At 41.0% G+C, this 26,282-nt stretch overlaps 1 protein-coding gene across 4 annotated transcripts in view; it reads left to right on the forward strand.

Annotated features, from left to right (window-relative positions):
• The window catches only part of FHIP1A (FHF complex subunit HOOK interacting protein 1A), a 272,991-nt gene that overhangs the window by 168,264 nt on the left and 78,445 nt on the right, over positions 1 to 26,282 (forward strand). For 3 of the 4 annotated variants that reach the window (XM_059922608.1, XM_059922607.1, XM_059922609.1), the window contains 3 exons: positions 7,385 to 8,011; positions 19,038 to 19,196; positions 21,332 to 21,418. In XM_059922608.1, the coding sequence (XP_059778591.1) occupies positions 7,385 to 8,011; positions 19,038 to 19,196; positions 21,332 to 21,418 (873 nt within the window). Of the gene's footprint in view, positions 1 to 331; positions 419 to 7,384; positions 8,012 to 19,037; positions 19,197 to 21,331; positions 21,419 to 26,282 lie in introns of those variants that run through there. The other variant, XM_059922611.1, reaches the window with a different exon arrangement.

Genomic DNA, 26,282 nt, shown 5'->3' on the forward strand with positions numbered 1-26,282 from the left:
CCTGGCAGCGCACCTCGTGCTGTTTCATGCCTCTCTGCCTTAGGCACTTCCTCTTCTTTCTGCCTGGAACATCCCTCCGCCTGGTTAATGCAACTTTAGAAGAGCTAGGAGACTTGGAAAACATATACTAATATTAAAACATTTGCTATAAATTGCTACCAGTAAGAACCTTAGACTTGCATTTAATGATCAGTGATCTTGAGGGGAGGGGGTGGGGGAGCGAGAGAGAATGTTTAATTTTTATAGTAGTCTATAAGAACGGTTTGTAGTCTAGTAGACTGTTGTTTTTATCTCTTGCCTTTGCTTCTTTGCTTCTGAATGGAAGAGAGAGCAAGAAGTAAGAAGCATTGGTCCATCAGATAACGAACTGCCCAAGTATATTGCCATGTGAACTAACCCGCCACCACACACACACTAGGTATTCTTTTGTTGTTGTTGCTTTTTGTTTGTTTTCGCTGTGTTTGGTCTTTGTCGCTGTGCACGGGCTTTCACTGCTGCGTTGCGGCAAGCGGGGGCTACTCTTCGTTGCGGTGCGCATGCTTCACATTGTGGTGGCTTCCCTTGTTGCAGAGCGTGGGCTCTAGGCGCGCGGGCTTCAGTAACTGCAGCACACGGGCTCCGTAGTTGTGGCACACGGGCTCTAGAGCGCAGGCTCAGTTGTGGCGAACGGGCTTAGTTGCTCCGCGGCATGTGGGATCCTCCTGGACCAGGGACCAAACCTGTGTCCCCTGAATTGGCAGGTGGATTCTTAACCACTGCGCCACCAGGGAAGTCCCACACTAGGTATCCTTAATGGCACATTTTTACTTTGTGAAGCTTCATGGCCCTTGCTCTATTCATTCTCTATCTTCTCCTTTCACATACTGAATCAGTATTAGTTATGTACTAAATGGTGTCTGCTCTTAAAGCCAGGAGAACAGAGGTGAAAAAAAATCAATTGGAAATGCACATTTCTGTGTGCTTGTTAATGGCGCAAAGCTTCTGCTTACCACCCTCAGCCTCTAAATATAAGCTATTATACAATTTTTTAAGCTAAGAACATTTCAGAGTTCAGATAGAGTAGTGGTGATGGATAAAGAAAAGCTAGTGGATTTAGTAGCCTTTTTCTTCTTGGAAGGGGATGGGGATGAGAAAAAACTGAATCATCTGGATTAAGTAAGTCAAATGTCCTCCCACAATAATGAAAAATAGACAATATGTCCTATGTATGGTAACCTGTATAGAGCTCCAAGTAGCCTGACTCCGTTAAAGAAGCAAAGAGCACTTATACATGGCTCTGAGATCTGCACTCCAGTCTGTTCCCTGTGACACTCATTCCCTCACTCTCTTCATCTTCACTCTTTTGGTCTGTGCCTTGTCATAGACTAAATGACAGAGAGAAATTACATGAAGTCTTTGAGAGATGAAAAGTTAGAAAATATTAGGGAACTCTGATTAACCTTCTCAGTATCTTAGTAAAGTGATGTTTGTTAACATTCATTACTAAACTTCACCGTAGAAAGTAAAGCAGAACAAAAGCTATGCTTCTTCAGAGGGCCAGGGCATGGAGTTGTGCCTCTATTAGACTCTAAAGTGGCTGAACATGTTGAAAAGTCAGAAGCTCTCCCACTGTATGCTCGGTGATAAGTCTGTTTTCGCTGTGGTTGGAATTACAGGGTTCTCTGGAATATTATTACATATATCATTACTCTTCAGTCCCTCCCCTGATACTGAAATTAAAAAAAAATTTATATATACCTAACTTAAGGGTTAGGTTACTATGTTATTTTATTGACTGATGCTCCTACCATGTTTCTGTGTTAGAGTAATTACTAGACTACTTTGGTCCCAAGGAAGTATGGCATGTAGATATAGTTTCTGCTTTATCAGTTTTAATTCCAGATGTAGACACATCTCTGTAGTTGAGGATTGGAGCTGACATTAACCAAGTTCTGCAAGTACACATATATTATTAGGCCATTATCTTAATATGAGAAGAAATGACTCCATTAAGGTCTCCCATGGGAATAGGTGTGTAAGAAATAACCCTAAATCGAAAGACACAGCTGCTAAGTAATAAACAGGGACTGGATGGAAACGTACTTTTGTTGTAATTTGGTACATTAAGTGGAATTTGGCTTGATCACTAAATCCTGTCCTTCTGTGTGATGGAAAATGTTGCTTAGGAACTTGGTTTTTTCCACAATGCCACTTTAAATTAGCATTCCAAAGGATTTGGAAGTATGGGTTGTACTCACGTGACTTTCTTGAAGTAACTAGGCTCTAACCAAAGTAGCATAAATAGTCATCTACTGATACACGCATGTGTGTAAGGCATAGAATGATAGTCAGATGGAGTCAAAGCTCATCTTCTGTCAGAGAAACACTTGTGTTTATCACGAAGAATAATAATTTGTTAGCTTGAGGTGTGATTATGTGATTTATGTATATCTTTCATTCTGAAAGCATTTGAGCTTCCTATTTAGAATTTGTGAATATTTGAAATTCAGGCCCATTATCACTGAGTGATGGGGGCCATCACTGGAGCTAAGGATAGCAGTAGCTGATATTCCTTAATGAAAGAAATATGCTATTTGTTTATCTTATTGATCTCCAATGATCCTCATATTTATAGGTCAAATGACTTTGAAGTGAGGTTAAAATTTAGCTGTATTCGTCAGATGATAATTTGTATAACATTGTTCACACTATTGATTTTTTGTGTATTTTTTTCTTTTTCTTTTTTCTTTATTTTTTCTGTATTTTTTCTTTTTAGAGTCACAGTATGTGATCTGGGCTCATGATCCATATATATATATATATATATATATACACACACATATATACACACACCAGCTTATATATGTTAAAGTTTGTAGATCAACAAATGCCTAGCTATGATTGGTAAACCATTTACAGTGATGTATCTGATCTCAGCTGGCTTACATACTTAATAAGCGTGGGCTTTATCAGGGGTTGATCAGTTTGTTAAATGCTATTTAGCCTAACGAAGGAACTTGTTTAGTAAAGGAAATATTTGCAAACTGTATTTTCCTACTTGTATCTCTGCAGCCACCATAATTGTGTTTTTTCCCCTGAACTGAATCCCTGAGCGTGAGAGTACATAGCTGAGAAGCAGCCAGAGCTGGGGAATCGGAGGGAGGGTTGAGAGTATAAGATAGAGGGTGATCAGAGGAGTGGGCCAGGCCTGGGGAAGCCCCTGTGAGCAGCATGAGATCATGGATCCATAGTAGATCCCAGCAAGCAGAAATCAGGGGCCCAGGAATATTGGACTTCGGTGGGAGTGATGTGAGAAGAGGACACAAGGGAAAAAATAAGGAAAAGTCGAGGTCACATCAGGAATCAGCCTACAGAAACTGGAAGAACTATGACACCACCTGGGCAGCTAACTTGGGACATCGTAACAGAAGATCTTTGGCCTTTCAATGCCAGTTGTGCTCTAGCCAAGAAGTTTCCTAGGCATTCCCTGTCAGGATGGGAACCAGGCCCAGGGTGTGGGCCCCGAGAGCCCACTTGTAAAAGCAGGTCATGGGTGTGCCTGCCTGGAAGGGAGAGGGAGGTGGCCTGGGAGGGTCCTGACACCTGAGGAGGGAGGTTAAGGACAAGTGGCAACACAGGCATAATCAGCCCTTTGCTGAGCGTTGTGTTTTCCATGACTCACAGGCCCTGGTTGTAACACACCCATCTTCTAGGCAGGAAAACCTCCAGGCCAGGGATGGGAATGAGTAAAGGGCTCTGTTCCAAATGATCAACAAGCCTTCTATCTTGGTGGGTTATTACAGCTCTCTTTTCATGTTTCTCTGCCCATGAACCTGGAAGGCTGAGTAGAAGAGCTTCTATAAAGGGGGTAGAGAGAGATGCTTCAGTTTAAAAGCTGCTGAATAGTTTACATTCTGTATAAAAATCTCAGAATGAAATCTTTTTTAGGTTTTTCATAGCCACCGCCCTCCCCACCCCCGCCACCAAAGTAGGTCTTTTTGCAGAGGACTGCATTCGAATAAATAATGTAAGTGAAGATTAATTCATGAGATAAATGTAGCTTGTGATCATGTAAATAGTTTTGGTCTACATTACATATATATATTTAGATATTTTATAAATATTTACAGGCATGCATATAGTATAGATACATATGCATATGTAAAAATTTATATTGCTTAAGAATTTCTGAGAATTTTTGTTTTTAACTCTGTGTTTTGATCCTTTTCTTAGACATTAGTACAAAATTACTTTGTTTTTATTTATACTATGAAATTAGATCAATTTACAGGAAAGAAGAACTAATTAACCTTAAAATCTCATTTGTATCTTTTCAGACTCACTTCTAATCATACATCTATTTATCAATATATTTAGTTTTTAACTTAAATTATTTCTTGTATATATTGGCATGTAATGATATGATTCACTAAGTGTTTATTTTTAATAGCTTTAGTGTATAGTGATGTAACATCATGATTATAATTCTCTTATTCTTGACCGTTTGGGTCAATAATATTTTTATTTTTCATTACTGAAAATGTCATTGGCGTGAACATTTTAAAACAAATTATTTTGTGTTGTTTCCTTTGGCATTTTTTCCCAAAGTGAGATTAACAAGTCAAAGGGCAGGAACGACTTTATAGCTTCTGTTACATGTTGCCAGATTGTTTTCCAGAAAGATTGAGCTAATTTGCTGTGCCACTATCAATGTATAATGCACAGTCCCAATTTTAGATAGTTTAGACAGTCTGAGCACACATGACAAGTATAATCACATTTCTACCCTGAGGCCTAGCTGTATAGATAGCTCTCATAAGTAAACTCAATATGTGGACTTTGAAATTATAGAACTGGTAAAATGTAGAGTTAATCTGTTCTTCAGAATGTGGAGCCTTCAAGTTGGGGCTTCGGGGCTGGAGAGCATGCTGTGTTGAGGTGGAGCCCCCTTTTGGACAAATGCGGTACTGCAGCCCCACGCTATGAGATGTCAAGGCCAGAGCCAAGGGAAAGGAAAGGAGCGCAGTAGGTCCCAGCATTTCTGCCAGAGAGGTCCTCAGGCCTGCGAGGAGTCCTGGAGGGCTTCTTGGAGGTTGGGGGATGGTGGAGGCACTCTGCAGTCCACGCGCAGCCAAGGAGAGGGGATGGCCAGTGCGGAGACCCAGGCCACCAGTCACTGAGCCGTGTACCTCCTGGGTAGTGGCTAACCAAGGGCTTCCTCATTGACATTGTCAACTCAGGGGTGTTGGGGTGATGTTTTTCCTGACAGTATTTTTAATTTTATAATGGAAGTTGATGGAGATTACAGATTCTGTGGAAATCTACTCATTCATAAGGATATACTAGCCTAGTCTATAAAGGTTCCTTTTTTCTCCTTCTGCCAGGGGAAAAGCTTAGACTTTTCCCTGAGAAATAAATTTCCCTCATTGCTCATGAATGCTGACATAGCTTGTACCTTTGCCAGCTTCCACAGTGACTTGCAAAAATTCTGTAACCTAAATACCAGAACACGTAACAGCATGTCCTAGAACTGGGCTGGGAGGGTATGGCAGAAATTAAACATATTCCACAGAACATGCAGTTCAGAAAGGCAAAAAGGAACAAGTTAAAAATGTTGATAAAATGTTTGATGTTTTAAAAATTAACGTGTATACACTTTAAAGGAAGTAAATTGAATGGATATTATCCATTGAATGGATAATATAGATTGAATGGATATTAATAGAAATTCCAAGTCATAAAGTTAAATGGAAGTTGAGATATAAAATTGTTTTAATTTTCAGGTCCCAAAGTAGAAATTAAGTATTGATGGGCAGAGAGAGTTAGGAAGCGTTCAAATGCCAGCAGTGGTAAGGGAGAGAAACACCTGGGCTGTCACATGAGATTTATTTAGTTTTTACAGTTAATAGATTTTTTCTTTTTTGGTGGTAAAAATATATATATATATGTATATATATAAAACAAAGTTTGCCATCTTCATCATTTTTAGATGTATAATTCAATGGCATTAACTACATTCACAATGTCGTGCAACCATCACCACTATTTCCAAAACTTTTTCGTAACCCCAAATAGAAACCCTGTGCTTTAGGGCTTTATTTTGTAATTGGTTATCTCAAAATTTTTTTCTGGCTTAAAAAAAATGCACAATTCATACTCTTTGTGCTTAAAATTTCAACATATGCCGTATGTTTGGGGATTCTGCTAGGTACGTGTCTCTTGTTCACCAGTTCATCCGTTTCCTTTCATCCTTCCTAATGATGCATGCTTGGTTGAAGAGGGTGCCAATCCAAGTAGAGGAGCGAGGGCTATTATTCTGTCAAGGGCATATGAGGAGCTGTGTTCCGCTGCTGAAATCTCCAAGTCAACTCTATTTGTAGGAGAACACTGGTAGTCTTACTTATTTAGTGCATTTTAAAATTTAAAAGCACTATTATTATTTTTTTTAATTAATTTATTTAATTTATTTATTTTTGTCTGTGTTGGGTCTTCGTTGCTGCACGTGGGCTTTCTCTAGTTGTGGAGAGCAGGGGCTACTCTTTGTTGTGGTGCGCGGGCTTCTCATTGCGGCGGCTTCTCTTGTTGCGGAGCACAGGCTTTGGCACGTGGGCTTCAGTAGTTGTGGCACACAGGCTCAGTAGTTGTGGCATGCGGGCTGTAGAGCACAGGCTCAGTAGTTGTGGCACACGGGCTTTGTTGCTCTATGGCATGTGAGATCTTCCTGGACCAGGACTCGAACCCGTGTCCCCTGCATTGGCAGGTGGATTCTTAACCACTGCACCACCAAGGAAGTCCCTAAAAGCACTATTACATTCTTTTTTTTTTTAACATCTTTATTGGAGTATAATTGCTTTACAATGGTGTCTTAGTTTCTGCTTTATAACAAAGTGAATTATATTCTTGACAGTTTAGAAAAAAATTTAAGAACTTGTCATTACTTTGAACACAAAAGCGATTACTGTTTTTCCATGTTTCTTTTCAGTCTTTTTTCACTTGCGTGTTTTTGACATAGTTGATAATGATGGATCTAACTCTACACAAGTGACTTATTTTTTCATCTGACGTATCACTTACAGGTTTTTTATTTTTCATTTTGCTCAATAGTCTTCATAATAATAGACCCAGGAATGCGTGTAGCTTAATTTACATAACCATATTACTTTCTTTGACATTTAGGTTGCCAACATTTGTCACTATGATAAATGAACAACTTCAGACGTCTTCCTTCTGTAGTTTAACCCCTTCATTTTATTCTCATGAGAGGGAGACACAGAATGCTCACATGTATCTTGTTGGGGGTCATGGCTCTTACATTTTCCATGAAGATTTGGTACAATTAGCAGTGGTGTGTTTTTGTAGTTATGGTAAACATCAGATGGATGACACATGTTTGATTTGGTTTCAGGTTGTGAAAATCTTAGAGAAGCATGACCCCTTGAAGAACACCCAGGCAAAATATGGGGTCATCCCTTCAGATGAGGCCAGTGCTGTGCAGAACTATGTCGAACACATGCTCTTTTTGCTGATTGAAGAGCAAGCCAGGGATGCTGCCATGGGGCCAATCCTGGAATTTGTGGTCTCTGAGAACATCATGGAGAAACTCTTCCTTTGGAGTCTGAGACGGGAATTTACTGATGAGACTAAAATGGAACAGCTAAAGATGTATGAGATGTTGATCACCCAGTCCCACCAGCCTCTGCTGCACCACAAGCCCATCCTGAAGCCCCTGATGATGTTGCTGAGCTCTTGTTCAGGAACAACCACCCCCACTGTGGAGGGGAAGCTGGTGGTCCTGCTCAATCAGCTCTGTTCCATTCTTGCCAAAGATCCATCCATCCTGGAACTCTTCTTCCACACTAGCGAGGACCAAGGGGCTGCCAACTTCCTCATCTTCTCCCTTCTGATTCCCTTCATTCACCGGGAGGGGACTGTAGGCCAGCAGGCCCGGGATGCTTTGCTCTTCATCATGTCTCTGTCTGCTGAGAACAGCATGGTGGCCCATCACATCGTGGAGAACACCTACTTTTGTCCAGTAAGTCCTTTTTGTTGGCACATTTTCCACCCGCTTCTCTTCTCCTTTCCTGGGCTAATGACAAATACTTTTTTATTCCTTTCTTTTCAGCAGACTGTCCTTGGCACCTTCTATGGAAAGATATTTAGAGGAAATCTTTTGGAGGGAGCAGAGGAATTTAAGTTGAGATGCCATTCAGCTGAGCAGTGTCAGCTCGAAATAAGCCAACAGAGGAAACTATATGTGTTACTGTTTCTTGGTTCATTTCTGTTGGGTTACAAGCTGTTTTAGTTTTTTCTAAGAGCATATCCTGAGCAATTGGTAAAACCTGCTCTTCTTATATTCTTAGCTTTTCAGGTTGATTCTGCGCCAGTGAATCATGGCATATGGTCAGACCCCTCACAGCTGGCTTCACAAATTAATTTGCTTCCCAGCAAGATAATGACCAAAATTGTAGATCCAAAGCACTGATTTTATTTTAAAGAAAGGAATACATATTTACACTTTGAAGTAGCAAGAAGTCCTCTGTATAGTTTCTTTTTCTTTTTTAAAAAATATTTATTTATTTAGGCTGCACCAGGTCTTCATTGTGGCACGTGGGATCTTTAGTTGTGGCATGCGGACTTCTTAGTTGCTGCATGCATGCGGGATCTAGTTCCCTGGCCAGGGATGGAACCCGGGCCCCCTGCAGTGGGAGCGAGGAGTCTTACCCACTGGACCACCAGGGAAGTCCCTGTATAATTTCTTAATAGTTGGTTGGTGAGAAATAAAGGGTAAGGTCTTTTGGAGATGCCCGAGTAGCCAGGCCCAGTCCTAGTCCTAGAAAATACTGGGAGCTGCCTGAGATTCTTAAGAAGCCTTAGGGCTCTGATTATTTTTTGGTGTTATTTAAATGACAGATTTATAGATTTATATCTTCTCTTGGTTTGTCAAATGTTGGGCCACAGCTATTTTTATTTTCCTAAATCAGTGAACATTTCCAGTTTATTTCCATTATCTATTCTTTGTACCAGTCATCTCATTATGTTACTTTATAAACTGTATTGCCTTAAATATTCCCGATTCTGCTGGAATCGCGTGTTAAGACCATTAGTGAGTTTTATTGGAACAGGCCAGGCAAGTTGCCATAAGTAGATCAGATTCATTGTTAATTAACACTCCGTGGGTAGTTCTTGGCCGGGGTGAGGGCATTTAGAAATGTATGTGGGGTGTGTTTGGTTGTCAAGGGACATGGGGTCGCCTGGGAGGGAGGTCAGCTGGCATTTAGTGTGCAGGGGCCAGGGATGCTTAATGTCCAGTAGTTTGTGGAACGGTCACACACAGGAAAGAACTGACCTGCCCCAGATGCTAATAGCAATCCTAGTGAGTAACATACTGTATTTTGCTTTGAGGTTCAAAAGCAGTAATCTTCTTTATATTACTGAGTCCTATTTTCACTAATAAACCAGAGTCCCCTAGTGTGCGGTGAATATTTATTTCAGGGGAAACAAATGAGTAAAAATTTTGAAAAATAGAATTTCATTTAAGTTCAGGGTGCCATGTATCTCTTCTCTTCTGGCTTCTGACCAATGGAATGAGAAACTGCACAAAGATTGAGAATCAAATGGGAAGTGAAGAACGGATTCCATTCATCTGTGCCAACATATTAAATCTCCCTTCCTTATCTCCTTCAACAGAATTATAAACTAGATTATAAACTCTTTTTAAAGAATATATCTTAAGGCAAAAATGTAACGTCTCACCCTGAATCTAAGCGTCTTTGGAATACGTTGCTGTATTAGTTTTCTACTGTGCCTGTAACAAATTACCAAAAACTCTAGCGGCTTTAAACAATACAAATTATTATCTTACAGTAGTAGTGTCTTGCCATAGGTTAGAAGTCCAGAAGGTCTCACTGGGCTAAAATCAGGATGTCGGCAGGGCTCTGTTCCTTTCTGGAGGCTCTTGTGGTGAGTCCGTTTCCTTGCCTTCTCCAGCTTCTAGAGGCCACCCACATCCCTTAGCTCATGGTCCCCTCCCCCATTTTCACAGTCAGCAGTACTGTGTGTCTCTGACCATCCTTCTGTAGTCACGTCTCCCTCTGACTCTGCTCTTCTGCCTGCCTCTCCCACTTCCACAAGGACATTGTGTTTACCTGGATCATCCAGGATTTAAAGATTTTTAAGATCATCTCTATTTAAAGATCAGCTGATTAGCACCCTTAATTCCATCTGACACGTTAATTTTCCTTTGCCATGGAACCTTATTTGTTCATAGGCTCAGGAACCAGGATATAGGCAGGTCTGGGGGACCATTATTCTGCCTACCACACTTGCCATATTCATTCAGTTTGGAGGGCTCTTGAAGAGATTTGATCAAGAACACAGCATGATCAAAATTCTTGTAGGAGTTTAATCTGACTATGTAAGTTTGGGAGTTGTGGAGGAAGCAGGGACACACATTAGGGTCTAGAAACAAGAGTGGCAGGAATGAGAACGTAAGAGAGGAGCTGGATCTGAGCAGTGATGTGGAGGCAGCAGCTCATTAAACAATGAGGCTTTTTTGTGCGGGGGCTCTGGGAAGGTTTGAGTTTGGGCTTACTTGAATTGTTTTGGGTAGTTCTGCTATTAAAGAAGGAGTGCAGGTATTAAAACAAATGATCAAAACATTTGCGTGGTTCACCTGTTCAGTATCTACAGGTCAATTTTTAAAAGGTACCATTGGACTTCCCTGGTGGCGCAGTGGTTAAGAATCCGCCTGCCAATGCAGGGGACACAGGTTCGAGCCCTGATCCGGGAAGATCCCACATGCCACGGAGCAGCTAAGCCTTGCGCCACAACTACTGAGCCTGTGCTCTAGAGCCCGCGAGCCACAACTACTGAGCCCGTGTGCCACAACTACTGAAACCTGTGCACCTAGAGCCTGTGCTGCTCAACAAGAGAAGCCACTGCAATGAGAAGCCCGTGCACCACAACAAAGAGTAGCCCCCGCTCACCACAACTAGAGAAAGCCCGAGCGCAGCAACGAAGACCCAACGCAGCCAAAAATAAAAAATATAAATAAATAACTAAATACATTTATTAAAAAAAAATAAAAAGGTACCATTCACAAAAGCATCATAATTTATCTTGAATAAACCTAACAAATATGTAAAAGGCCTTTACAAGGAAAATTATACAACTTTATCGAAGGCCATAAAATAAGATAGAAGTAAATGGAAAGCCCTGCAGTTTGTAGATATTGTGTAGAGGACACTTTTCTGCAAGTCGGTCCATAAAGTTAATGCAATTTATGTTTTACAACTTTTTATTATGGAAAAAAGCAAAACACAGAAAACTTGGAAGAATACTAAAATGAACACACCACAAATTCAAAATTGTTAATATTTGTCATACTTCGGTATATTTATCACCTATGCCCTTTATTTGTTTTGCTGCGCCATTTGAAATTAAATTATAGACATCAAGTATTTTAATATGTATCTCCTACAAATAAGGACATGCTCCTGCATAATCACAATACCATTATTACACTAAGAAAATTATACAATAATTCCATAATATGATCTAATATCCAGTTTCCCAATTAGACCCCAAATGACTCTTTTTTTTTCATTTTGGCTGCATGGCATGGCACGTGGGATCTCAGTTCCCTGACCAGGGACGGAACCCCTGCTCCCTGCATCGGAAGCGTGGATCCTTAACCACACCCGGGTTCGATCCCTGGTCTGGGAACCAGATCCCTCATGCTGCAACTAAAGATCCTGCGCGCGGCAACAAAGATCCCGTGTGCCTCAACTAAGACCCAGAGCAGCCAAATAAATAAATAAATAAATAAGCTTTTAAAAAAGCAAAAACACAGATTGGGAGAAGATATTTGCAACACACATAACTACAAGTGGTTGGTACACAAAATATACAAAAATATTTGTAATACTACAAACTAATAAGAAAATGAGGAAACATGGGTGAAGGATACGAACAGACGTTTCCCAAAAGACCCCAAACCTGATAAATATATGAAAATATGCTCATCTTCTCTAGCGTCAGGGAAATACAAATGAACCCACAATGAGACACCAGGTAATGGCATCAGAGTGGCTAACAGTTAGACATCTGATAACACCAAGTGCTGTCAAGGGGATGGAAAAACAGGAGCTCTTGAGAATATAAATTGGTACAATAACTCAGGAAAGCCATATGGCAATATTTAATGAAATTGAATATTTGCATACCATGTGATCCTGCATCTTCACTTCTAGATATCTGCCCTAGGGAAATCTGGCACATGTTTACAAGGGTACATGCACAAAGATATTCTATGGCATTGGGGTGCACATATCTTTTCAAATTATTGTTTTGTTTTCTTTGTATAAAAATGGAATGAAATTTTGCCATTTGAAACAGCATGGATGGACCTGGAGGGTATTATGCTTAGGAAATAAATAAGAGAAAGACAAATATGTCTTCACTTATATGTGGAATCTAAAAAATAAAACAAATGAAGAAATATGACAAAACAGGAACAGACTCACAGATACAGAGAACAAACTCATGGTTATCAGTGGGGAGAGGGGCTGGGGTCAGGGCAAAATAGGTGAAGGGTACAAACTACTAGGTATAATGTAAATAAGTTACAAGGATGTAATGTACAGCACAGGGAATATAGTCAATATTTTATAATAATTTTGAATGGAGTGTAATCTATAAAAATATCAAATTACTATGTTACATTGAAACTAATATAATATTGTAAGTCAACTGTACTTCAACAAAAAAATGAATGAATCACATTTCACATTTATTAGCATGTAACTGCATCTACAAGTGTGAACACCAATAAACCTAAAAACAAAAAGCATAAAATCTAGAAACATAAAAAAGGTAAGTAGCAAAAGTTTACATATAGTATGTTAATATTTAGATAAAATTTACATGAAGTTTTAAGATGAAATCTTAGTGTATACTGGTTTTGGGATACCTATGAATACAATAGAAGTACAAAAACAAGCACAGGAATAATAGGTACTAAGTTCAGTACTGTGGTTACTTTTGGGGGCAAAGGAAGGAGGAGGGATGGTAATGGGATTGGAGTAGGGTTTAGCTCTATTTGTAATGTTTTATTTATTAAAAAATAAAGAGCACTCTGAAGAAATTATGGCAAAATATTAAAATCTTAAATCTTGTGGATGGTTTTCTATTCTATTATGTTTTACATTTTTGTAATATTTCATATTTTACACATTTAAACATATTAGGACTAGAATGGAGCATGCTTTTGACGTTTAGATTTCCACTTACTAAGTTATAGGCAGATTTCACTGAGTAGTTGTTGCTTTTATAAAAAAGTGTTTTAAAACACTGTACAGTTCATTAAAATAAGAGGAAAAACATCTCCAGCTGACCTTATTTGCCAGAATGGAACACAGAGCTTCCTTGTGTTAAGTTGCCCCTCAGGATAGATCCCGTAATCTCATTTGTACCCAGTTTTCTATAATTACAACTGACAACATAATTAAAAAAAAAAAAGACCTCTTTATGTTGAAGATAAAAGCATACTCTATTAACCATCCAGCTAAGGACCACAATTGACAAAAAGCTTTCTCTAATTAGTATGATTGTCAAAGTGTGTTAACATCAGGCTTTGGGAAGAGTAATGACTCTTCCAGGAAACTGGACCACTTTTGGAAACTTCTGTTCTGTGGTTGATAGGAAGAGCTTGCTGGTTCTGCTGCCTCTTGTCTCAAGCTGTGTTTTCCCAAGAAAAGAAAGAGAATGAGGATACTCTAGGGAACTATTTAGTGCCAGTGAATGGTTGAGGAGTATATGACCGTAGCTTCTTTTGATTTTTTTAAACCGAGTATTGATGATTAAGCCCTGTCACTTGTTACATATTGGCAAAAGTCAAAAGCAGCCTATACATACATTAGGAAATGCAAATTGAAATAAGCAACCTTTCTGTACACAGCCGCCGGTAGAAAGTTATTTATCCCATATCTAAAATTTATGAGGCTTTTTATCTCGGCAAGTTGCCACATATGGTCCCCACCAGGTGTTTTGCTGCTAGCTTCAGACTAGAGCCATCTGCTTACGATCTTTTTGTTTCTGCTGAAATTAGCTGGGTACTATTAGATGTTTACAGTTAAAGGTGGACCTTTCCAGATTGCTCACTGCTCTGTGCACATCATCTCTCTTCCCTCCGTCGGAAACATTGCTGTGTGTAAGCCATCACGCCCACCTCTTTACGTGCACGATTTCCTTCAATCCTTGCAGCAACTCAGTGAAGAAACTGAACTTTCAGGGACTTTCTGCCTATGAATGGCAGAGTCAGGTTCAAAACCACATTAGTCTGATACTGAAATCCATGGTCTCAACAATTACCATGCTATACTGCCATCAGGGAAGTGGTTTGCTTTTTTAAATTGTCTGTCATCCTTGTGGTTTTATATGGTGATTCGTTTTTTTAAGACTCTTGAGAAAAGATAAATTAAAAATATTGGGTTATGGGACTTTCCTGGCGGTCCAGTGGTTAAGACTCCGCACTCCCAATGCAGGGGGGCGCGGGTTCGATCCCTGGTTGGGGAACTAAGATCCCACATGCCGCACGGCGCGGCAAAAAAAAAAAGTTAATACTTAATCTGTTGGGAATAAATATAATGTTTTACAGTTACTTTTTTGTGGTCAGGATCAGTAAAAGGCTAAAAGAGTGGATGAGCATTTAAAAAAAAATTCGCTGTTGAATGTCTATATATTCTTAAATTTTTAAGTTAAAAATTTAACTTGAAAGTAAATAGATTGTGCCATCAAACTCTCGGAAGAATTACCTGCAAACCTGTTGCTGCCCCTCCTTCCCCCTCTTCCTGTTCCCACAGCACCACCTGCATCTCTTCCTGAAGTAATTGTCTTTCTTGCATTTATTGGTTGATTGGTGGTCTTCTCCATCTCACCCAGTCTGACTAGCTCAATGCTCTTTCCCCAGCACCGGCCTGACACAGTGCCTGGCCTGTCGTTGGTCTTCTAGAATTATATGTGGATTGGATGAAGGAATCTGAACTCTGAGCAAAGTCTTGGAAAGGATAAATAGCAGTAAAGATTTGGAATCTTGCTCTTAAGCCCGTGAGGTCCTCTTTATTGTACAGACTGTTTTCTTCTGTGTTTCTTCGTTACGCTGGAGACCACTGCAGAGACATTCTCTGGCTCTGCTTCCAGGGGCGAGCACATGGCAGGAGTGCGTGTCCAGCGGGCACACCGCACTGTCCTCCCGCACAGGCGGGCCGTGTTCACATCTCAGCCATGTCCTTTTCAGAACACTCTTTTAAAAAAAAGTGAATATTAGGTATGTATTATTTTTAATTACTGCCACTGATGTATGTAATTCGAAAATTAATGTTGCTGTAATTATACTGATATACTGAATAGTTATTCCCAGCTTCTTAGACAAATTAAGCTGTCTTTATGAATTCACTTTCAAAGCCTCAAAGTGGTTAAGGAATCGGGAGTATGCAGAATTAAAGCCTTTGTTCTGTGGTTAATTTAGCATGAGTTAGCAAATGTAATTGATTTTAAAAATGTGGCATCAAGATTAGATTTCCCTTCAAGGAGAACTTTTGGTCTCTGTTCTCTCTTGCCAGCGGTTTCTAATTTATAACAAACAGCTCACTTGGGGTCACATTCAAAACTGGAATTAAAGTGATTTGTTTGGGTTTGCTGACAAGGAGTTAAATGCTTTTAAATCGGGGACATTCTCCTCTGGGACCACAGATGCCCTGATTTTGAAAGAGATAACATGCACTATCTTGTCTACTATCGTACGTCCCGTACTTAACATAGTACCTGGCCTGAAGGTGCTCACTGATTTTTTTTTTTTTAAGATGAGTGAGTGAATGAACGAATAAATCAAGGTCACTAGGAAATAGAACAGAAAAATGTATGTAACCTTTCTGTTTCTCCCCTGTTGAGGCGGTTCGTGTCTTTCTCTCGCTGCCCTCACACTCCGCTGTGGGCTCATAGCCCCCCTCCCCCCTCCCGCCCCTCCCCCTTTGCCCCCCCCCCCTTCTCCCCGGCAGCATCTGGTTTCTCTGCACTGAGACCTCCAGGTGACCAATCCTCAGGCCTATCCTCTGTTGTTGACGGATGTGTCACTCAGGGGAAGTACTGCTAGCGTCTGACTGGGCAAGTCACCCACATCTGCCCTATGGACGAGAATGAACACGTCAGGCCAGGTGAGGTGGAGAAGACAGCTGATAAATTAATAAATGCATGGAGGACACTTGCTACACAGAGGGCTCCAGAGGGTGCTCTGGGATCAAGACACGGGGAGGAGAGGCAACAGTTTGTAGGTAATTTTTCCAAGTTCGGCATGCCTGGATCCACACCTCCTTTTTTAAAAAATTTTTTTTAAATAAATTTATTTATATTTTATTTTTGGCTGTGTTGGGTCTTCGTTGTTGTGTGCGGGCTTTCTCTGGTTGCAGAGAGCAGGGGCTACTCTTCATTGTGGTGCGCGGGCTTCTCATTGCAGTGGCTTCTCTTGTTGCGGAGCTCGGGCTCTAGGCGCGCCTGCTTCGGTAGCTGTGGCACTCGGGCTCAGTAGTTGTGGCTCGCGGGCTCTAGAGCGCAGGCTCAGTAGTTGTGACGCACGGGCTTAGTTGCTCTGTGGCATGTGGGATCTTCCCGGACCAGGGCTCGAACCCGTGTCCCCCGCACTGGCCGGCGGATTCTTAACCACTGTGCCACCAGGGAACTCCCTAAGGAGTTTTTTTGATGTGGACCATTTTTAAAGTCTTCACTGAGTTTGTTACAATATTGCTTCTGTTTTATGTTTTGGTTTTCTTGGCCCCGAGGCATGTGGGATTTTAGCTCCCCGACCAGGGATCGAACCCGCACCCACTGCACTGGAAGGAGAAGTCTTAACCACTGGACCGCCAGGGAGGTCCCTATACCTCCTTCTGACTTTCTGTGTCTGACACCAGGCACTCTGGATTATTTTGTTATAGCTCACGGTCTACACCTCCCTTCCCTTCCCTCTCTGGTCTGTCTAGCTTGGGGTCTCATCGCCATGTGGACAGCTCCAGGGCTCCATCGCTAGTCCAGATCCCTCTCGTAGGCAACAGACCCACACACTGTCTGCTGGACTCTCCACGGGGCTCCAGCTCTGTATTCTGTCCTGCAGAACCCTGCAGGATCTGGCTCCAGCGTACCTCGCCAGGCTCCTCCCACCTCTAACTCTATGCTCCAGTAGTACTGCACTTCTCTTAGTTCCAGAAGGTGCCATCTTTTCTTGCTCCTTTGAGCTTTTGTACATCCTCTGCTTGGAATATTCTTCTTTCCAACATTCTTTTTCTGGCTAACTCTTATTCATTCTTCAGCAGCTTGGACATCACTTCTTTTTTTAAAAAATTTATTTATTTAATTTATTTAATTTTGGCTGCATTGGGTCTTCACTGCTGCGCGTGGGCTTTCTCTAGTTGCAGTGAGTGGGGACTGCTCTTCGTTGCGGTGCGTGAGCTTCTCATTGCGGTGGCTTCTCTTGTTGCAGAGCATGGGCTCTAGGTGCACGGGCTTCAGTAGTTGTGGCGCACGGGCTTAGTTGCTCCACGGCATGTGGGATTTTCCCGGACCAGGGCTCGAACCCGTGTCCCCTGCATTGGCAGGTGGATTCTTAACCACTGCGCCACCACGGGAGCCCAACATCACTTCTTCTGAGAACATTTCCTGCTCCCAACACTCCAAGTCTGGGTTTGTCTATCCGCGGTGACGTATTTTCTATTATGTAGTTTGAGCATTTATTACGCTGTTATAATTGCCTGTTCATCTCTTATTAGACTGTGAGATCAGTGAATACTTTGCTGTTTCTTTTCTGGGCGTAACTCAGAATGGAATGTTTTCTTGAATGTTTCTATCCCATTTGAGTTCCTTACGACCTCAGGGTTTACCCTAGAGCAACACCTTTTATAAATCACTTCTGTGTTTCTTTCTGGGCACTTCCTGTCCATCCTTTGCACATCTACCAGATCAGGAGCCCTAAGGTGCTGTTAGGCTAGCATCACTTCCCCGTACTGTGAAATTCATTGTTTTCCTTGGTCCTGTTCTCCACAAGATAAAACTAATAGGCAGTCAACATGAGTGTTCCTTTTCTATATTTCTGTCTCAATTTAATGCATCATCATTTTCTTAATGACCAAGCTGGATAAAGTGACAGTTTGGAGTTCTCACTCACCGTCACTTACTGAGCCCAAACACTGTCAGTGTCATTTAGAAACCGAGCAGGGGAAGAAAGTAAACCTTGTGAGCTTTGGATTAATACTGGATAGGTAGATTTGATAGTTAGATCACCCTCATGTCCACCTTACATGTGATCCTCTCCTTTCTTTACTCCTCTTTTTCCCACCGCTGATGCTTCAGTTTAGACCCGCTTTAGCTCTGTTTGAAGTATCGTCACATCTAACTGACCTGTGACCCCCGGTTCTTTCTTCTTACTATAATTTGTGGAGATGAGATGAAAGTGCTCTCTAAACTGGAAACATGCACGTGTCAGTCATGAGCTTTAACATGCCTGCAGGAATCTTTCTCATAAAGCTACTCATGCTGCTCGTGTGAGATCTTCTGTCCCGGGCCACCTCAGTCCAGGGTGTGTCCCCATGGACGGGGGGTGTGGGTCATCTCTGTGTGTGCACTCAGCGTCATGTAATAGAACGCATTGTTTATGAGTTCGCTCCTCTCCTGCATACCTTGGGTGCCGGAATCATGTTTTCTTCATCTTGCATGTGTCTCCCTTACTCCCCCTACCACTGCCCAGCGTAGGCCTGGCACATAAGAGATTAAACAACCTGTAGCATCGCATAGGTATTAGCCGAAGACCTCTGGTGCTTCTGTCCCCTCTGCTGGAGTTGTCCTTCCCTCCTGCCTCCAGCTGTGGAATCCTTCCTAGCTGACAGCCTCTGATGCTGGAATACCTCGCTACCTAAAGTACGGTCTGGACCAGTGGCAGTGGCATCACCTGGGAGCTGTTTGTTGCAGGTTAAGAACCTGGGGAAAGTGTTTATTAACGTTTTTATTTCTGAACACAGGTGCTTGCGACCGGGCTCAGTGGTCTCTACTCTTCCCTGCCTACCAAGCTGGAAGAGAAAGATGAGGAATGGCACTGCCTTCTGAAGGACGACTGGCTCCTGCTCCCTCCCCTGGTCCAGTTCATGAACTCCCTTGAGTTCTGCAACGCCGTCATTCAGGTAGGAGCAGGCAAGGAACCCTTCGTCATGGCCCATTCAGGATACCAGCGTTGTGAAGGATCAGTTGATAAACATTCCTTTTCTTATTTCAATAAACGTTTATGGACTACTGATGCTTTACTTTAAGCCTACTGAATGTTCTCAAATGAGTAAAAGAGTTAAGTTTATAGGTTTCTGGGAAGTTTCAATTGAGAAAAAAAGAGTAGATTTTCTTTACCTTCGTTATAAAAAGTGCTAATTCTGTTTTGATTATCCACTTAACCATCAAAAATAAGTTGAATCCCTGACTCAGTAAATAGATATTTTTAGGCTTCTAAGTACTCCAAATTATACCACTTTTACTTGAAGGTCTTCTTGGGAGTCTACAAATGAAAACACTTTATTTTGCTTAATGGTGCATACTGCATAAAGAATATTGTTATTCCAATTGAATTTAGAAGAAGTTAAGCATCTTCTTAGCAACACAAATTAAATTTGGTTTGAAATTGGCCTGCTTCGGGGAACAAATAACCACTGAACTCTAGTATATTGGCTTTTTGATTAGATTTTTACCTTCAGATTTCTTGTTACTGTTTTCAATAAAAAAAACAGATTTTATATATACTCAAGGGTGTAGTAGGTTTTCATCAAAAAATGTTTTATTTCTATATAGCACAAATATTACCTTAATATTGGATTTATTAAGAAATCAAATTTTCTTTATGGTGATTGTAAGGTGAAAAATGTTAGTTATAATCTGTGTATCTACCAAATAAAGAAATAGCTTCTGGAAGAAAATGCAAGTAAATTACTTTAGTTCCCATCTCATTTTTATTGCTAAGGCAAAGGAAATTTTATTTATGTATAAGATAAATGGATTACATCTTAAGTTATTTTTTCCTTTAATATTACAGTCTGACAATATTTTCTTGCAGAAGAATGTGGAAATAAAAAAGATGGAACTATTAGTTTCTCCCCAAATGTACACACACAGAGAGATTGTCAGTAATTTAAAGATCTAGCTTCACTTCCCTAGAAATTGCTTTTTACTTTATTGTTTGATGCTATTTTTATTTTTTTAGAGAAGGAGAAAGCTAATGGGCATGGTTAAGAACAGAGAAATTATATATTTTGTATCATATTTTGAGACTGAAGCCATATACTTTTAAGATTTTTTGTTTGGGGGTATAAGTGAATAGGTTACAGTTGACCCCTGTATCTGCAGGTTCCACAGCTGTGGATTCAACCAACAGAGGCTCTGAAAATATTTCGAAAAAAATCCAGAAAGTTCCAAAGGGCAAAACTTGAACTTGCTGTGTACCAGCAACTCTTTACACAGCGTTTACATTGTATTTACAACTATGTATATTGTATTAGGTATTATACAGTAATTTAGAGATGATTTACAGTATATGGGAAGATGTGTGTAGATTATATGCAAATACTGTGCCACTTTACATAAGGGACTTAAACATCTGCCGCCTTTGGTATCCTGGTGGGGATGGGCATCGAGGAACCAGTTCCCTACAGACACCCAGGGATGGTTGTAATTATAAAAGATATTAGTAAGGCTTATCCATGCTAAATATATTTTGAAAATTAAATATAGGAAGTGTTGTACCTCTGATAATGTTTTCTGCTTTTTAACAGTATCTATTTTTTATGAAAAAATTTTCTAAATGCTTTCTTCCCCAATATAAATGATTATCAGAAAATGCATTTCAAAATGAGAATTTTTTTTCTGCTACCAAAATGAATGTTTTTAATTGTCTATTTTGACAGTTGTTATTATTTTTTTAATTAGTCACAGGTTGAGATAGGACATAGACGAAGTTATGGAGCAAAAATTATACTTTCCAGTTTGTCAACTTCAATTTATGAGTCCCTATACATAATCAGTCTTTATTCTTGTTTTTTCAGATAGAAACTTAAAATTACCCGTTTTAAAATTTGAAGGTCCAGGCTGTTTATAATGGGATAAACCATCTGGAAAAATTACATGTTGGTTTGAAGTCTGAGTTTTCTTTAACCATGGAATAAATGGCCAACATTTGGATTTCCTTCTTGAATTCAGGATGTACACAGTAATGTTTGAGTTTAAGAAGACCTAAAGATTGCGCTCCGTATCTTTTTCATGACTACTGTTTCTCTCTTAGGTGGCTCACCCCTTGATTCGTAATCAGCTTGTCAATTATATTTACAATGGATTCTTGGTACCAGTCTTGGCTCCAGCTCTCCATAAGGTCAGTGATTGGCTGATGTAATCTTTTACCTGTTTCTAGTACAACGGATGGAAACTGAGGAAGGCGAACACAGTGTAATTGACTTGATGGTGACTTTAGCCTTATTTTCCTTCTCATACCATCCATATTCCTTACCAGTATCAATTACAGGTCTTAATGATGGCAACAGCTTAAGTCTGATGGGATCCATTTGATGTCGTAGAACAGGACATTGTGAATGTCAAGTAAGGGAGTCTAAACAAGCATTGGCAACTGGACTGGCTCTTGTGTCTACTTGAGTTCATAGGTAGTGGCTACTTGGAACTCTCTGTGAAGCTGTCCTCTGAGCTTAAGAAGTCTGTCATAGAGAGTGTGAGGCTTCCTGTGGACGTGGAGAGGGGCACTGGTGGCACAAGTGCCCTGGAGCTGCCATCTACTTAATAGAACATAGTTTTTTATTATAACAGCTTTGTGACAGCAAAAATTAAAGTGAAGCCAAGTGAAGGTCCCATCAAAGGTTGGCTGTCTCATTAGCATCACTCTGAATTCCTTATGACGCTCTCATTTTATAGAATAAATCAACTGATATCTTTTCTATTGTGATTGTCAGGAGACATCGTGGACCTAGCATTCTAATTTTAAGGAGTTTTTTTTTTTTTTTTCACTAGGTTAAGACACATATACAGTACTTAGTTCAGAGGATCCTTGTCAAGTTATTGGCATTGACAGCCCTGGCAGGGAGAGAAGCAAAGAACAACGTATCACATGCCTTCTGATGGAACGCCCACCTTTGTATATCTGGACGTTCCATTTCCATGGGCTCACATTTTATAGAAACCAAGAACACCTGATCATGGCAACTTTGAAGCCTAGCTGTGGTGCTGATGGGAGTTCTCGTTTAGAGCAGCAGGTCTTGGTGGAAGATGTTCACCTCTTACCATTTAGTGCCTTTTGAGCACAGTAGCAATATTTTGCAAAACAAACAGGGTACTTGGTCTGACTAGGATTTTTGTGTTACTTCTGGGTTCAGGAGGTAATCTTGGATGTGGTTTGAACATATTGAGGGTCCCAGGTTATTTCACTGGTTTATGGGAGCCAAGGAACCAAGTCTTTGAAATTAAATTTGTCTTGGAAGATATGGGACACATCTCTGGAAAATACAAACCTTGTATTTGTTTCTACCTTGTCCTTCTGTTAGTACCTTGCTGTTCTGGAGGAGGGGTGGGTGTCTGAAGGTCTCTAAGCCCCTGCATGGAGGAATTTTCCTTTATGGGGGAATAGAATGGTGCCCTGGAAATTCTTTGACAGTAATTATCCACGTACTGTCTCGCGCATTTAGACTTTCTTCCTCATTTATTCCCATCCTTTTTCTCATTGACCGGCTGATATAAAATTATTTCCCAAGTCATTATTATAATAGTGATAATTGTAATTATTATTTGTTCAGGACATTTTATGTTATTATAATTAGCATACCTTAATGTTACAAATATTAATGATAACTCTTTATCCACAATCGAGGATGAGATCCACCTCAGAGAGCTGTTAGGAGGCTCTGACTGGTCCCTGAGTACTTCTCCTTCATAGCACTTACCACGAGTGGAATTAAATCATTCAATGTGCAGGACCTTGTGTAATGTCTCCACAGTGCTCTGCCTGCTTCTTGAGGGTAAGGCTCACACCTGTTTTGTTTCCTGGGGAATCTCCAGTGCTGAATCTCCAGTCCCTTAGACCTGGGGGTTGAATAAACAGCACAAGTATGGAATGATGTTTGTTAAAGTGCTGGGCAGAGTGTTGGCACTCAGTACATTCCCAGACAGTGGTTCCTAGAGAAAAATAACAGCACCTACATGTGTTAACACACGTTGTTCTCAGTTATGCCCATAATTAAAATATGAGATTGAAAAATCATGAAGTTGTTAATACAGGCTTATTGTGGGAAAAAACAGTCAATACTGAATATATAAAATACTAAGTGGAGTTACTAGATTTGAATTTCCCATCCCTAATAAGATTCCTTAACTTTTACCCATTGCAGACCATTCCTCCCAGGGCTATGTAGCGACTAGGGAGAATATTTCCTTCCTAATTTATTTCTCTCCCTGCTCTTCATCTTTCATTGTTTGTGTTTTTATCACTTAGAATGAGGAGGTTTAGGAGGAAGCAGGGCAGAGGAGGAAGGTGAACGGCCTCTCTGCTGGCTCTCAGCTCCCTACGTGGCTGATGAAGAGAAGAGCCTCTTGTGAGCGGCAGGACAGGGGCTCAGGGCGGAGGAGGGAAGTGCAGGGCTGGGTGTTTCTGAGGAGCTCCCAGTGGGAGCAGACACACCCTGTGTCCTCGCCTTTGACCCGGGAAGGGACACCCAGAAGTCTCAGGGCTACTGGAGCGGCTCCAGTCCACATTTCTCATATTCAGGGTCCTTCGCCTTGAGGCTTATTTTATACCCTACATAAATTTCCTTTGTGGACTATCTCAGCTCCCAATTTACGTCTAGCATTTTAGTTGCCTGCAATCAACGGAGGCAGTTTGCAGGGGTGAACTTTCTCTGTCTCATAAATAGTATAGATAAATCCAGGTTTAAAAATTTTCCCACACCACAGTCAATACTCATAAACAATATTTCCACAGCATTTCTTAACCAGAGATGAAGTCGTTACAAAGGGTTGAAGGGCAGTAAAAGGTGGGCGTGGGGCTTTGACAGGTGAAGATCGTCTCCACCTTTCTTCTCCCTTCTCTGGAGACGCGTAACGTCACCCTGCCTCTGCACGGGTCCTGCTGGGCGCCGTCTTCATCTCGCGCTGGGGGATGGCCGTTTATTCTTCTGTGTTGGTGCAAAGGAGTATCTGGTTTTTTTTTTTTTTTAAAGGGCTGCATAGTTTAGTGTGGATATATAGGCCCACAATCCCTTATTCACACTCAGAAATTCAAAAAGCCCTGAAAACTGAATGTTTTTAATCATTCATATGGCAGCGCAGTCCCACCTTTGCTGAACTCCTTTGGTGGCAAACCCATACCTGCACTGTCTCCAAGCTATTTATTTTTGTACCACTTGTGTTAATGTTTGTATGTTTCGTGGAGGACATAGTACAGTAAGTCCCCTACATACGAACCTGCAAGTTGCGAATTTTCAAAGATGCAAATGTGCGTTCACGTGTCCAGTCACATAAGTTGGTTTATGTGTCTGGCAGACTTTTCAAGGTACTGTACTGTAAAATTAAAAATGTTTTATTTTTTGTGTTTGTTTTTTATGTATTATTCGTGTGAAAAGTATTATAAACCTATTATAGTACAGTACTAATTAGCCGATTGTGTTAGTTGGGTACCTAGGCTAACTTTGTTGGACTTACGGACAAATTGGACTTATGGACGTGCTCTCGGAACAGAACTTGTTCACATGTAGGGGACTTGCTGTATTAATGTATTTGAGTGTAGAGTTTTGCACCAGACCTGCTGGGTTTGTTATGTCAACTATGGCAGATGTACATATTACTTTCCGAAAAGTTTTGAATTCCAAAATGCACATGGTCTCCAGGTTTTGGACAAGGGATTGGGAACCTATTTTGGACATCTGGGGAAGGATACATTTCTGGAGACAGGTGAAAATCATACTTTGTAAAAGTCATATTAAAGAAAATGATACCGTGTTAATATAGGTCATTTAGGAATTAGATCCAGCCATACATACAGACATCCTATTGCACTGGGTTGGCCAAAAAGTTCATTCGGGGTTTTCTGTAAGATGTTATGGAAAAACCCGAATGAACTTTTTGGCCAACCCAATATAAGACTGGTTATTTATGACCTTAGATTCATGGGACTGCCCTTATTCAGCAAAAGCTAGTTCTACTGTCTTTATATGTTTAATATCAAAGCTCAGTTTCCAAGGCTGAATATTTATTGGGATGGTTGTTTTTGTCTGGGTCCTCAGAGGAGAGGATACCAAGGTAGGATTAAATGTGCAAGGATTTTATTAGGGGAAGTACTTGTGAGAGAGAAAGTAGGAAGCAAGGTGGGGAAGGCTGGGGGAGCTGTCAGACTGCAATGCAAACCTGACCCCGGGTGAAGGGAGGGGGGAGAGGTTGGCCGGAGTGTCCGAGACTTCTGTGCAGTGTGAGAAAGGCCTTCAGAGGAGGCCTGCGTCTCCCAGAATGGTTCTGCCTTAGCATCCCTCGGTAGAAGCTGTCAGTCTGCGCACTGAAACAGTGTCACTTCTGCCATGTTTTATTGTTCCTGGTAGTCGCAGAGCCCACCCACTTTCAAGGGGAGAGGACATAGACCCCACATCTTGATGATAGGAATGTCAAAGAATGTGTGGCCATATTCTGGGCAGGTTTACCACGGTCACCACCCTGAGACCGGATTTGTGCGTAAAGGGTCCGAGAGCTATATGCAGAGACCCCCTGATAAGAACCAGGAACCTCAGACGTGGGTCACAGCCAATCTGGGAGGGAGTCAGGGGAATAAATAGCCAAACTTCACTCTCCTCCCTGCCTCCGATCTCCTGCTGGACTCCACTGGGTGAACCCAAATGGAATCCAGGTGGCAAGGGAATCGTGGAGAAAATTGGTGCATACGGGTGAATTGGGGCTCAGAGCAGGGTGGAGAAGATGAAGAGTGGATATGCACGGGCAAATGGGAACCATCAGCACACGTCTGTACTCGCTTCAGCATTGTAGAGTGTTCATGAGCAGCGAGAGATGGCAACTGTAAGAGTGTGTTTGGGTTTAGTGCTTAAGTAAATTGTGGCTTAAAATTTTCTAGAAACACATAAGAAAGTACAGTTCAGAGTTGCTGCCTAAGTCTGTATATTGATCCTTATCCTCTGGAACCTAAAACATAGTTAGACTTTAATGTGACAGGCAGATATGCCAACAACATACGAGAC

This window comes from Balaenoptera ricei, chromosome 5 (assembly GCF_028023285.1).
Source record: "Balaenoptera ricei isolate mBalRic1 chromosome 5, mBalRic1.hap2, whole genome shotgun sequence".
Taxonomy (NCBI): Eukaryota; Metazoa; Chordata; class Mammalia; order Artiodactyla; family Balaenopteridae; genus Balaenoptera; species Balaenoptera ricei.